The sequence below is a fragment of the Alligator mississippiensis genome, chromosome 3 (assembly GCF_030867095.1).
Source record: "Alligator mississippiensis isolate rAllMis1 chromosome 3, rAllMis1, whole genome shotgun sequence".
NCBI lineage: Eukaryota > Metazoa > Chordata > Crocodylia > Alligatoridae > Alligator > Alligator mississippiensis.
This window is the reverse complement of record NC_081826.1, coordinates 294669614-294682313: the sequence shown is the minus strand read 5'-3', so window position 1 is coordinate 294682313 and position 12700 is coordinate 294669614. Positions and strand designations below refer to the sequence as shown.

The 12700-nt window shown below is 43.1% G+C and overlaps 1 protein-coding gene across 2 annotated transcripts in view; it reads left to right on the top strand.

Annotated features, from left to right (window-relative positions):
• Positions 1–1980: 1980 nt before the first annotated feature.
• PIK3C3 (phosphatidylinositol 3-kinase catalytic subunit type 3) overlaps positions 1981–12700 on the top strand; it is a 130111-nt gene continuing 119391 nt past the window's right edge. Inside the window, exons 1-4 of one of the 2 annotated variants that reach the window (XM_014593937.3) lie at positions 1981–2088; positions 4222–4410; positions 6332–6475; positions 7381–7510. In XM_014593937.3, the coding sequence (XP_014449423.2) occupies positions 2021–2088; positions 4222–4410; positions 6332–6475; positions 7381–7510 (531 nt within the window). In that variant the 5' untranslated portion in view covers positions 1981–2020. Of the gene's footprint in view, positions 2089–2136; positions 3125–4221; positions 4411–6331; positions 6476–7380; positions 7511–12700 lie in introns of those variants that run through there. The other variant, XM_059725305.1, reaches the window with a different exon arrangement.

Here is a 12700-nt window from a genome sequence, read left to right as displayed (position 1 = left end):
AGCCCTAGAGCCAAAAGACCTGGAGAAGACTGCTGAGGCTCAAAGGGCAACCGTCTATTCAGAGGGGAATGAAGGCTTTTGAGGAAAGGCAGGCCCAACGTGCACAGGAGAGAAGAAACCTCAGGAAGAATCGTGCACCACAACGAGACCTTGGTGTTGTGTTAAACAAAAAAATGAACATGAGCCACCAACCTGACGATCTGCAAGGTCCCTTCCTGTCCCTAACAACTATGAAACCACATTCGGGACTGTTAGACAGGAACTTCACGTGTGATAAGTGTGGAAGGGACTGTCACTCAAGACTTGGGCTCTACGGCCACACTCGCCGATGCTCAACATGCTGATACCTCACTCGGCGCAAGTCTATTGTCTCGCAAGACAGGCAGATGCCTACTGCTACCAGGGGTGGGTCCGGGGTGCGAGGTGGGGGTGCAGCGGTGCAGTTGTACCCTGCTTTGATTTCTGCTCGACCCAAAGTTTAAAACCAAATGCCTGGCAGTGGCAGTGGCATTTCTATTCAGGCAGCAGTGAAAGAATCAATTATCATATACTTCAGCAGTTCACAAACTCTGACAGATTGTGCACCACCACCAATTTAAAATGAAACAACCTTAAGTTCCACAAGCAATTTTTTTTAGTTTGATCTGAAGTACCACCAGCAAATTTGTGTCATATAAAGTAATGAAAATCAATCGGTTAATGTGTACCACTGACGGGTTGTCTGCGTCCCACTGGTGGTACCTGTACCCCAGATTGGGAACCGCTGATGTACCTGATTCCCTCTAAACTCTTAGTCCCACAAATATCAATGATCCTCTCTCCTGTTTTAATGGTCTTTAATAGCTGCATTTATCCATCCATCCCTTTTTTTGACGATTCTGCTCTCTATTCGCTGTTTGTGGCAATGTAGCTCCTAGCCTGAAGCCCTGCACACTGTTCTTAATACTAGCGATCAACACAAATTTGGGTGTGGAAATTTTAACTCAGTTGACCATCAATGCAGGCAAAGAAATAACTTCCAGGAGGCGCTGCTCAAGAAGGCTAGCTTTTGTTTTTTGGAGAAATACTTTTGTTTTATGGATCTGAGAGATGCACATTTCATTCTAATAAACAGAGTCTTGGGATTACACTTGCTTCATTTGTTGTGGGTTTTTTAATAGATTTTAAATATATATAATAGGTTAGTAATATATATACTATAATAGGCTATATGTATATATAGTAGGTTATAATATATATATATATTATATAATAGGTTAATAATAATATAAATATAATACAATAGTATTATATATATTATTATTAACATAATATATAATAGGTTAATATTAACCTATTATATATTATTAATAATATATATAATACAATAGTATTATATACTATTAATATATTCTAGTATTATATTACTAGTACTAGTACTATATTTTATTACTATATTATTATAATACTATTGTATATAATACAATAGTATTTTATATATATTATTAATAACATAATATAGAATAGGTTAATATATATAATACTATTGTATATTTATATTATTATAATTATTTATATTATTACTATAATACAATAGTATTATATATATATTATTAACCTATTATATATATATATATATATATATATATATATATATAACCTCTTATATATAGCAAAACGTTTGCCCCCTTGGTTGCAGGCAGTGCTCTGCGCGTGCGCAGTGTCAGGGCTGCAACTGGTGCTCACGTGACGGGTGGCGTCTCAACCAGCGCAGCCATCCCGGCTGGAACACCCTGGGGGCGGCCATCTTGGCAGGCATCTCCGAGGACGCCGCCATCTTGCTGCCGTACAAGCGGAGGCCGCCATCTTGCTTATCGTACAGCCGCGGGCGGCCATCCATCTTGGAAACGGGCAAGCGCGCTCGGGCGGGCGGAGCCTTCCGGGGCTTCAGCACCATGGCGGCGACGCATGCGCCGAGAGGGAAGGCGCTAGGATTGGCGGAGGCGGCGTTGCGGCCGGAGGGGGCGTGTCCGGCGCTGTCATGGCGGAGCCGGAGAAGTTCTGTTACGTTTACAGCTGCGACCTGGACATCAATGTGCAGCTCAAGATGTGAGTGGGGGCGGGGCGGGGGTTGCTAGGCAGCGCCCCCTCCCCCCCACCTCCCCCAGTGCCTGCGGGGAGGGGCTGGGATGAACTGGGGTGACCTGGAGTGCATTAAGCTGGGCTGTGGTGACCTGAACTGGGGTGGATTGGGTTGAGCTGGGCTGGCACCCCCTCCCTGCTGCTCCTAGGGCAGGTTCTTCATCCCCTCACTTGCCTCCACCCCTCCCCCTCCCGCACCCCTGGGTGGGGGGCTCAGCTGCGCCCCCGAATCAGCAGCTGCCCAGCGCGCGGTCTCGTCCCTGCGCCTCGGCGAGCACGGAGGAGCCCGGCAGCGAGGCGCGTGAGCGGCCTGGAAAGGCTGGTGCATCATTAAAGGCCGCGGCTTGTTGCCTTGAGGGGCACAGCTCCTTGCAACCCGGCGTCGTGCATGCGGACGGCTTCGCCCAACTCAAGACACGGGCACGTTTTTGGAGGAAAGCGTCGGCAGGAGCCATCGAGCACGGGAGTGTGCGGCACGGCGGCTGAAGGGAGCTTCCTGGACGCTAAATGCCGGAGGCGACACGTGAGAGAGGAAAGGGGCGCAAAGAAAAGACTCTCGTCGTGCCGTGGTTTCTTTCCCTTTCAGCCTCTGTGAGACACGGGCGTGTTTGATGCACAGCCAGCACGTGGACGTTGGGAACACGACGATTGGTTACCCCCCTCGTTTTTAGGGGGGCCATTGGGTGTGCACCAGCTGAATTCGTGGGGCAGCATACAGCTATGCCCGGGACCGGAGCGAGGGTCAGGGGTTGATAACGAGTGCTTCAAGAGAAGAGCGCATCGGCGAAGGAGCCTGCGGACGCTGCACTGTGAAACTGCCCAGAGACGTGACCACACAAGGGACAGGGAAGTGGCCCCGCAGCCATTGGGGTCCTGGCCAGAGTTAGCGTGGCTGCCTCTGTGGCACAGACGACAGGGAGAGGTGGTCTGCCCCAGTAAATGGCAGTTTTCCTGTTCATCCGCTGACAGCACAGCTATGCCCACACATTTACGTGTTTGCAGGGTCTGTCTGAATAACAGCATTTGCGGGGTGTGTTTGGGTCTTTCTGAATAACAGGATCCGGTGATTTTTCTCTCTCTTTATATATATAACTCCGAATATAACTGTGAAATTGCCAAAATCACCAGGTGCCCTCTTGGGCCCGTGCGGTCTGCAGACCCTTGAGGCAAGGCTTTCTTTGGGCAATCTCCTCTATTGCACTAACTGCATGGTTGGGATAGAGTTAAACAAGTTTTTGAATGCGAGACATTGTCTGTCAGGTCTGAGGAGTAAAAGGCAGTGCAGCCCGGTAACAAAGTTGGAAAAGGGTGGAGAGAAACTTTCTCTGGAATTTATTTCAGCTATGCAGTTGGTCTAATAAAACTTATCACCCTTAGAGATCCTTGTCTCAAGGATACACACGGCTAGAGTGATGTAGTCGTGATGGGAATTATGTGAGCAGCAAAGATCTCTTAGGGATCGTTGAATGATCTTTTACTGAACAAATTATATGCCGTTGGTCCAGTAAAAGATATCACCCTAAGAAATCCTTGCTTCTCACACAAGTCCTGGACCATTACATCTACAAATATCACTAACACTGTATATCCGTGTAGTTTTGGGATATTAATTAGCCTTCAGGTTGATTTGAAATGTTTCTGCAAGCACGAACAGGTCAGTTGTGTCTTAAGTATTATCTGGACCTATACTGACAATAGGATTCATGGTGAGAATAGGGAGTGTGTATCCTCCTCTGAACTAAGTCCCACTGTTGAGAGAGAGAGAGAGAGTAAAGCATTGGTTTTCCCTACTGGGGAGCAGATGTGCTGCTAGGTTTTGCTAGACATCTTGATTTATTTATTTATTTATTTTTGGAAGGACTGTTTGAAGCACCTCTCATTCGTAGCGCCAAATTGAGTTGAAAACTGATAGCAGATTGTAGAAATACCCATACTCTGACACTTGCTTAGTAGCTATGTTTGTAGATTTATAAACACTCCTGGGAAATAGAATGGGATTGTAAGTGTGGTTATCAAAGGGGTGTTGTAACTTAATATGATGTATTTTATTAACCTGAAAACTGAGTAACTGAATTCTGTTTTTATTACTTTGTTTTCCAGAGGAAGTCTGGAAGGGAAAAGAGAACAGAAGAGTTACAAAGCTCTTTTAGAAGATCCGATGCTAAAGTTCTCAGGATTATACCAGGAGACCTGCTCAGACTTGTATGTAACTTGCCAAGTTTTTGCGGAAGGGAAACCCCTTGCTCTTCCAGTTAGGACTTCCTACAAAGCTTTCAGCACTAGATGGAAGTAAGTAAAGTAGATGGAAGTAAGTAGCTGCATTGTATTTATTTTACTTCTCAAGAATTAGGACATAACATTAAATATGATTTTTTTTCACCCAAATTCCAGTGTATTCCAGTAATATGCACACCAGAGAAGTGCACAATATGCTTAATAGCATAATGAGAAACATGTCTGGCTAGGTTTGTACTAACTGTAGTTCTCTGCTTTGTAAATGACTATTCTCCCTTTTGCAATGAAAGAATGAAGGAGGAGGCTGATATCAAAGGGCTGCTCTTGGAACCCTTGAAAATGACAAGAACCAGTTAGTTTCAAATTAGTACCCCAGAAATTGGCAGTGCCGGTGAGCACTGTTTACATGGAGATTGGATGAATACATGGCCTTTTTCAGTGTGGGGGCTATGCACTTAAAGGGAGTGTGCTTTGTTCCTTGTTCAAATTAGAACAGGGGGACTTTAACTTCTTATTTTGCAGTATTTGCTGCAGGTTCTTGATTATTCTTTTAATATCATTATATGCTAGGGACTAAGAGCCCCAGGTAGGGCTCCATCCTAATAAGTACTGGGAGAGTCATTGCTTCAGAGAGATTATAGGCTGTGTGTGTGGGTGAAGTTACATGTTACACATAGCCTATACTAAATCTGTGGAATATTAAGTGGTGTTAAAGTGAGGATGTGCTCTGAGAAGTATGTGAACAGCTTATGCCATTTTATTATTCTTGCACAGCAATGAGATGCCACTAGAGGGCTGGTGAGTGGGGGTGTGACTAGGACCCAGGACACCTGGGCTCTATCCCTGCTTGGGGGCAGGTGGGACTGTGGGGTTGGCAGTGGTAAATGCTAGGATGCTAGAGGACTGCAAATTGCTCATTTTATCTCTGTGGAGTAGACCTGAAGTTGCCCTAACACAAGCTAGGTAGCATGGCCCAGAGTTAACCCTTGCCTAAAGTGGCATAATTTTGAGACAGTCAGAGGGCACTTAGCATGAATTTAATATGCAGATGCTTGTGTTTTAAGTGCCTTTAGTATGGTCTAAGAGTAACATGGAGCTTTATGACTTCACAACAGGTAGGGAGGTGTAAAGAGAGAACAGGAAAACAGTTAAAAAATCAAGGAACAGAAAATGTGAGCAATCCTGGCTAAATTATATGAGCTTGGTCCCGTAGAGTCTTAAAATCCTTAAGAGGGGAAGGTGGACAAATGATATTAGTGTTTTGGTTTAGTAAGTAGTACATGTGTCTGACTTGCCATGAAGTCCAAGCCACTGTAGTACAAAGAGTGTCATAAATATCCCATTTGCAAATCATCTGTGTGTAGTGGAAACTCCTCCATGGCAAGCAGTTGGTACTGTATAAGAAAAAGGCAAAAGCCTTCACTTGCATTTCTAGTTGAAATTTATTCTTGAGAGAGAGGCTTTCAGCAGTGTAGAACTCTGTATTGTAAGTAGTGGGAGGGGGGTGTTTTTAAAGATATTGGATTATTTTAAACATTTTCATTGTAGCACTAGTACAATGTACTAAAGCACTAGTACTTTATGTAATTGCACCGTTATATTTTTTCCTGGGCGAGTATAACCTGTTTTCTACCTAAGTCTGGCCAGAAACACGTTCACTAAGTGCCCCTTTTTGAAGGGGTGAAGAATTGGCCTAACACATTTACATGGCAGTTTTGCAAAGGTGAATTCTGAGAATCAGTTGCAAAGTTTGTTTGCACTCACTTATGCTCTGGTTTTACCAATGCTTATGCTTGCACTTAAATTCACTTGTGACTAAACTGGTATAAGTGTTCATGCGGTTAGGATCCAAGTGAACTTATTCAGTTATTCCTTTAATCTTCAAGTCTTAGGGAAAGAACATAGCTGGCATACAAAACAAAACAACTTTAAAGCATTAAGCTTACAACTCTTATTGTGTGTTTTCTCTCCTTAGCTGGAACGAATGGCTGAAATTGCCAGTGAAATATCCTGACTTACCCCGCAATGCACAAGTAGCTCTGACCATCTGGGATGTGTATGGGCCTGGTAAAGCAGTTCCTGTAGGAGGAACAACAGTCTCCCTCTTTGGAAAATATGGGTATATTTTTCTTCCTTGCATGATACATGTTTAAACCAACATGTGCTCAACCTCTGGCTCTGTGGGCCAGATGAGTGGTATGGAGCCAGCCTGTGGGTCATATCAGGCCTGAGGGCCCAGCAGCATTGCTCCTTCCTGTTCCCTGTGCCCCCGGATTGGATCCTGGAGGCCCAGTGTTGTCCCCTCCTGCGCCCCGAGGATTGGGCCCTGTGGGCCTGGCGCCTCTCCCTCCCATGTGCGAGGACTGGGTGCCTGAGGCCCGGCACTGCCTCCTCCTGCCCTCTGCGCACTGGGATTAGGTCCCAGGACCCTGGTGCTGCTCCTGCCACCACCTGGCCCTGCATGCTGGGCTTGGGTACCCCATCCACTGAGCAGAGTGGGCACCCCATCCATGGGTCTGGAAATTGGCAGCAGGGAAACAGTGCCACTGCTCCCCCATTGCCAAATCTCTGGACCCATGGAGAGCCCTGTGGGCCAGATGACACACTACTGTGGGCTGGGGTTCAGTACCCATGTAGTAGGGGGGTTTGCAGTAGGTGTAAATGACTGCAAAACTTACCAGCATTCAGATGCTGTAACAGAAACAAGTAGAGCTTGCACAGGTGTGATTTCTCCTGTTTACAACAAAACAGCTCATTTGTACTAGGTACTTGCAGTAATCCAATGCTAGGATGCACAGGTCCTCAGCGAAGGCAAACCTCTTACTTTTTGAAAGTCTGAAACCTTAAGAGGGCAGCTGCAGGGGCCAGTTCACTTCATAAATGCCAGTCTTTGAGTCAGTAGGGTTATGTCTGCACTGCACTGCAGTAGGAACTTGTTTTTTTCCTTACAGCGGCAGCTATTGTTGACTACTGACAGCTTCCTTATTTTCAGTTTACTGATACGACCCTGCATCTTTCCTGCAGTATGTTTCGTCAAGGAATGCATGATCTGAAGGTTTGGCCCAATGTAGAAGCTGATGGCTCAGAGCCTACCAAAACTCCTGGCAGAACCAGCAGCACAGTCTCTGAAGATCAGATGAGCCGACTGGCTAAGGTAATGGGAAAATGCTGCAGTTAGGTCTCAAAATGTGCTTGCATTTTTTATACCTAAGCCTACTTTAATGACAGCACCTGAGCAATGTAGAAGACCTGCTTTGTGCGCCAATTTTTGATTTTGCAGTTGTTTTCCTTATAGTGGTAAGTATTTCAGAGCACTAAATTGGAGTGTCCCTGCCCATATGTTCACTGAATGGAGACTTTTAAAAAATTATATTTACCTTCATGGTTAGCTACAAGGGGTATGTGACATAGTGCAGTGTGTCTCTTTAAATTACAGATAGAAGTGTAAAAATGATTAACGTTCAGGATGATGTGGCCCAGATCCGTTATAAGGAATGAAGGTAGCAACATGACCTGAAAGGGCTCAGGTGAGGCCTGAATGTTACTGCTGAGTTCCAGTAACAGCCATCTTAATGACTAACTTTTATTGAAGACATCAGAGTTAGAGCATTTTATAATGTTCTTCAGTGATCATTTTCTAAAAAGTCAGGATTATCGAGCTTAGTCCTCTAATCAACATCCGTTAGTTGTAGGTTACTAACGAAGATGATTTTTTTTTTTTTCATGGAAACAACATAGAAGAGACATGAGCTAGTAGTGTTTCTCCTTTGAAAACTTGACCATATTTTTGTTGTAATTGCGTAAATGCGAAGTTTTATTACCAGAAGATAATAGAGGGAGGGAGGGAAAGCCTTTTTTTAATCCTAATGCTCATTTTTTAATCCTAATGCATTGCTCAGTCTACTTAGAGTAAAGTAATGTCATGCTCATTTAGCAGCTGAAACATCTGATCCAACAGACTCTTTGTATAAAGTTTAAGTCTCCTAGTTTTTCAAGGCAACCTTCCTTGTCTTTGTGCAAATCTAAGTGAACAGGGAGATAGGAAAATTCCCGTACCATAAATATGTCCATTTCCTCATCTTGAGATTTATCATGGCAATAAACTAACTTTCATTTAAGCTCTGTATCTTTTATAAGGCTAGCTCACCTTGAGTTTCTAATAGAACTCATTATAATCTGCTCACTTATAACCAGTAGGATACTATAACCTGAGCAAGGCTGAATTTCAAGAGCACTAAGAGGGTACTTTGATTTGTATAAAGCCTGAGATACAAATTAATGCCTACCTGTCAGGCATAGGAACAAAAACAATACAACTAATGCCTAAACTGATTATCTGAATTTGAATTTTGTTAGAATACTATGTAACATTGATGCTACTGAACGCGTTCCTCATCTGATTGTTCGGTTTTCCCTCCGTCACCAAAAGCTAAGGGTAACAAACAGTCTGTGACATTTAGAGTTAGCACTGGAAGAAATGAAGTATGTGAGAGCTTAATTTTCTGATTGTATGTGGTAAATTGCTTTCACATAGCAAAAGATCACTTAAATTGGTAGTGAATTCAGAAAACAAACTCAGGCATAAGTAATTTTTTTTTTTAACCTGATTTAGCACTTTATCCCCAGATCTGCTAATATATGTCCATTTTCAAGCTTTTTGCCAATCATATTGCCCCACTTCCTGCTCCCCTTAGGGCAAGTCCCTAAGCCCTTGAGGCATGAGGGTGCTAAATGGAAGCCACACACAAAGGACTATTTATGTACTTAATGCAATGGATGTATAATTTTAAAACACGTAAACAGTTTCTGGTGCAGAAACGGGGAGTCAAATCTTCTACATCCCTAGGGAAGTGCCCTAGCTGCTTGCCTGCATTCATATTAACACATGCATCTTTTTGATGGCCCAGTGCGTCTCTAGTGTTTCATTCAAAATGGAAAGTTTTCAATAAAAGGCGTTGAGAGCCCACCCAAAAATACCCAGTCACCTGATGCTGGGGGCATTCTCCTGTCAGGTGAGAGAGAATTAAATCCTATTAAGCAAAGGAAAGAATTGAGTCAATGGTCCTATACACGTGTGAGTATCCATTGACACATTGCATAGTAACAAGGTGGTATTATCCTAACCTCTGCTGCCTGGCTGTCATGTGAAGGAAATCAATGACTGCACTGTTTCTGAAAGAAAGTGCTTAGGCACTTATGGGAGTGAGTTCTGGGCTGTGAATTTCTAGTGAATAGAGGTGCCTTTCAGTAGCTAAGGCACTTCAATTCTGAAAGGAGAGACAGTTAATGCATGCCCCCGTCCTCATATTTTCCTATTGGTTGTCTTATCTCTGCTCAGCATGGTTTTTGTGGATCGTGTTTTGCCTAGCTTTCCCCATGAACTGTATAAAGAGCCTAAGTGCCTAGCTCAGGATGGTTGATCCCATTAATTAAGCTCAGGCACTATTATGGTACCTAAGTCTTATAGAACTAGGCCCTTATAACCAACTTATTTGGGGTTATTGGGTTATTTGGGTTATTCCTGCTCAATCTACAGTCAATTAAGCTTGTCTTCTTTTTTTTGTGTACCTCCTACAACTTAAAGGTCTGGTTTCAGCCCCATTCTTTTCCCATTTTCCAGTCACTATACTGTAGTCATGCAGTTTTTGTTTCTCTGTATGCAATCCAAGTTTCCAGTATTTGGTGTAGGTTTCTAAATTCAGTGGATGTGGTGATATTTTATTTTTCTACAAAGGAAGTTATCTATTTGAACTTTTGGAATAATATGGCTTCCTTTCCTCTCTGTCTTCTTCCTTCTATTTTTGTCTACCTGAGTTCAGGTTTGGCAGTTGTAGATGGCGATTGGCTGCATGCTCCTATATTGAGGCACTTTAATTCACAGAGGGTGCATCTAGACCAGATGTTTACTGTGCAGTAGACTAATTAGCTGCACAATAAACATCTCGGTGTCTACACATGTGCCCCTGTTCGGCTGGGGTAGACTAATTTACTCTGCAGCAGGGCAGTACTTGAAAATACAAGTAGTGCCCTGCTGCAGAGTAAAAAATGCCGCAGCAGCACATGTGTAGATACTGCCCTGGCTGGCTGGGGCCCGAGGGTGCTTCAGTGCAGGCCCTAACTGCTGGCTGGCCCTGTGCTGAAGCACTCTCGTTCCCCAGCCATCCCCTCAGCACATAGAGCCAAGGGGAGCAGCCTTGGGCTGGCAGGCTGACCCCCTGGACCACCTGCCAGCCAGGACTGTTGTACCCCAGCTCAATGTGCTGCAGTCCTGGGCACATGTTCAAACAGCAATAAATTCCGGAGTTTATTGCTCTCGGGCGCAGATTCAAACATTAATTGCACGTGTAGCTGTGCCCAGAAGGTGCTTTGGGTAAATTAACTAGAGTCCCTGGATGGAGTTCCTCACTTACCTGAGGCTAAGGGAAATGGATTTATCTTTGATTTGGCATGGTTTATTTAGCAACTGCTTGAATTTAAGAGCCATTGGAAGTTTTTTTTTTAATAACTTTCAATTGATGAGCAGTTATTGTTATTTAGCCATTGATGAGCAGTTTTTGTTGTCATATATAAAAGTGAATTTGGATGTTGATAACAAAGTTTGATAGTGTCGGTTAAACACAGATGTTGTTTGGATGGGCTCTGCATCTTTTGAAGCTTTCCTTGTTGAATGACTTCTAGATTATGCTTTCAGCTTAAATACTAGATGGAGATGGATCAGATGGTGTCATGATGCTGAGTGATGTTTGACTGTAGACACCAAAATGAAATCCTCCAAATGAATGAATAACTTTAAAAGTATATGAAGTTTTAAGGAGATGTTTTCTGTTTGGAGGCAAGTCTTTTATTCCCTGATGATTTTCTGACCTTTTCCCATTGATCTGTTTAGAGAATTCAGTCATGCTTGGCATTAGTTTTGAATAACGTCAAAACCCACATTCTGTTGCTGGGGTAAAAAAAAAAAGGTTTCCTACATAGCTTTCTCAAATTGAGGAAACAATGGCACATGTTCCATTTAGCAGTGGAGTGCCACATTGCCATGAGACCATGAAATGTTTAAAAGCAGTTTTAGAAACTGTCAGTAAGGCTGAAAGCTGTGAAGATGCAGCCCCTGGGGTTGTTGACAAAGTTGACTTCGTTCCCTTTCCGAGTCATTTACATGCAGGGACTGGAGCAGTCTAGTGCTCTCCAACATTAATGACATCAGGATATTATAATTAAGTACTTTATCTTATGAGCAGTTGGTTAATTTATTGCTTTTAAATGAAGGCTGCACTGCTAATTTCTTAGTTGATTCCTCCACTTCACTTCTCCCTCCACACCCATCACCACTCCTACCAACTGAATAAAATTGCCTAGATCCTACCATTACCTTTTCCCTAATCACTTAAATGAAAATGTTCAGTTCTCCAGGGAAATGGTGATCTATCTTCATTTTTCACCTGAAGATAGTGTTTCTCATTTAGCAATGCATTCCCTTTTCCCCTGATTATTTTAAGCCCTTTATGTATTCCTGGAGAGACATGTCAGTTTTACAAGAGTATATGACTGTAGACCTCTTGAATTGTGTACATCAGTAATTGCTGATGCATTGCCCCTCTTGCTTTTTAGAATCCAAGCAGGTAAAAGAAAGAAATAATTTGCCTTTTAAAATGTGGACTTATGACTTCTGCTTTATCTTCTGGTCCAAAGGATAAAGAGAAATTAATATGCAACTACACCTTGCCAAGAGTTAAGTAAATACCATTGGGGACTCAGGATTTCATGTACCTCTGTGGCATGAACATATGTCCAGTTTCTGCTGAAAATTTTAATATAACAGTTTCAAAATAGCAGAAATAAAATCTTTACCAGAAAAGCCCATTCAAAGAACTGCTCTCAAAAGTTTTGAGTGCTTGGTGGGAAGGACACAGTTTAACGTGGTCAAAATGATGGAGTAGCTGCTTTAATAACAATTTTGGGGGAGGAAAGTGAGCTATATATCTCTCGGTGGTCTCTGGGCATTGTCATGATGCATGACATGACATGGCTTAGAAATGCCTTTGGGGAAAAACCTGCTGAGCTAGGAGTAGCACATTTGTAAATCCTAACAAAGGCTTAAGACTGGGAAGCTTTCACCCCTGGGAAGTAATCAAATCCAAACAAGCCTAGTTTGGACCTTCAGAGGATATTGAACTGCGCTAAGGCTGAAAAGGACTGTGCTGCACAATACAGAATAGGGAGATCCAGAGACAAAGTTGGTAGATACTGCTTGTGCTTATATATCTGTTGGGAAAAGTGCAAAGACTAATAGTTTTATTCTTTGGTCTTCTGCTTGCACATGCATTCAAGTACCAAACCCTAGGAA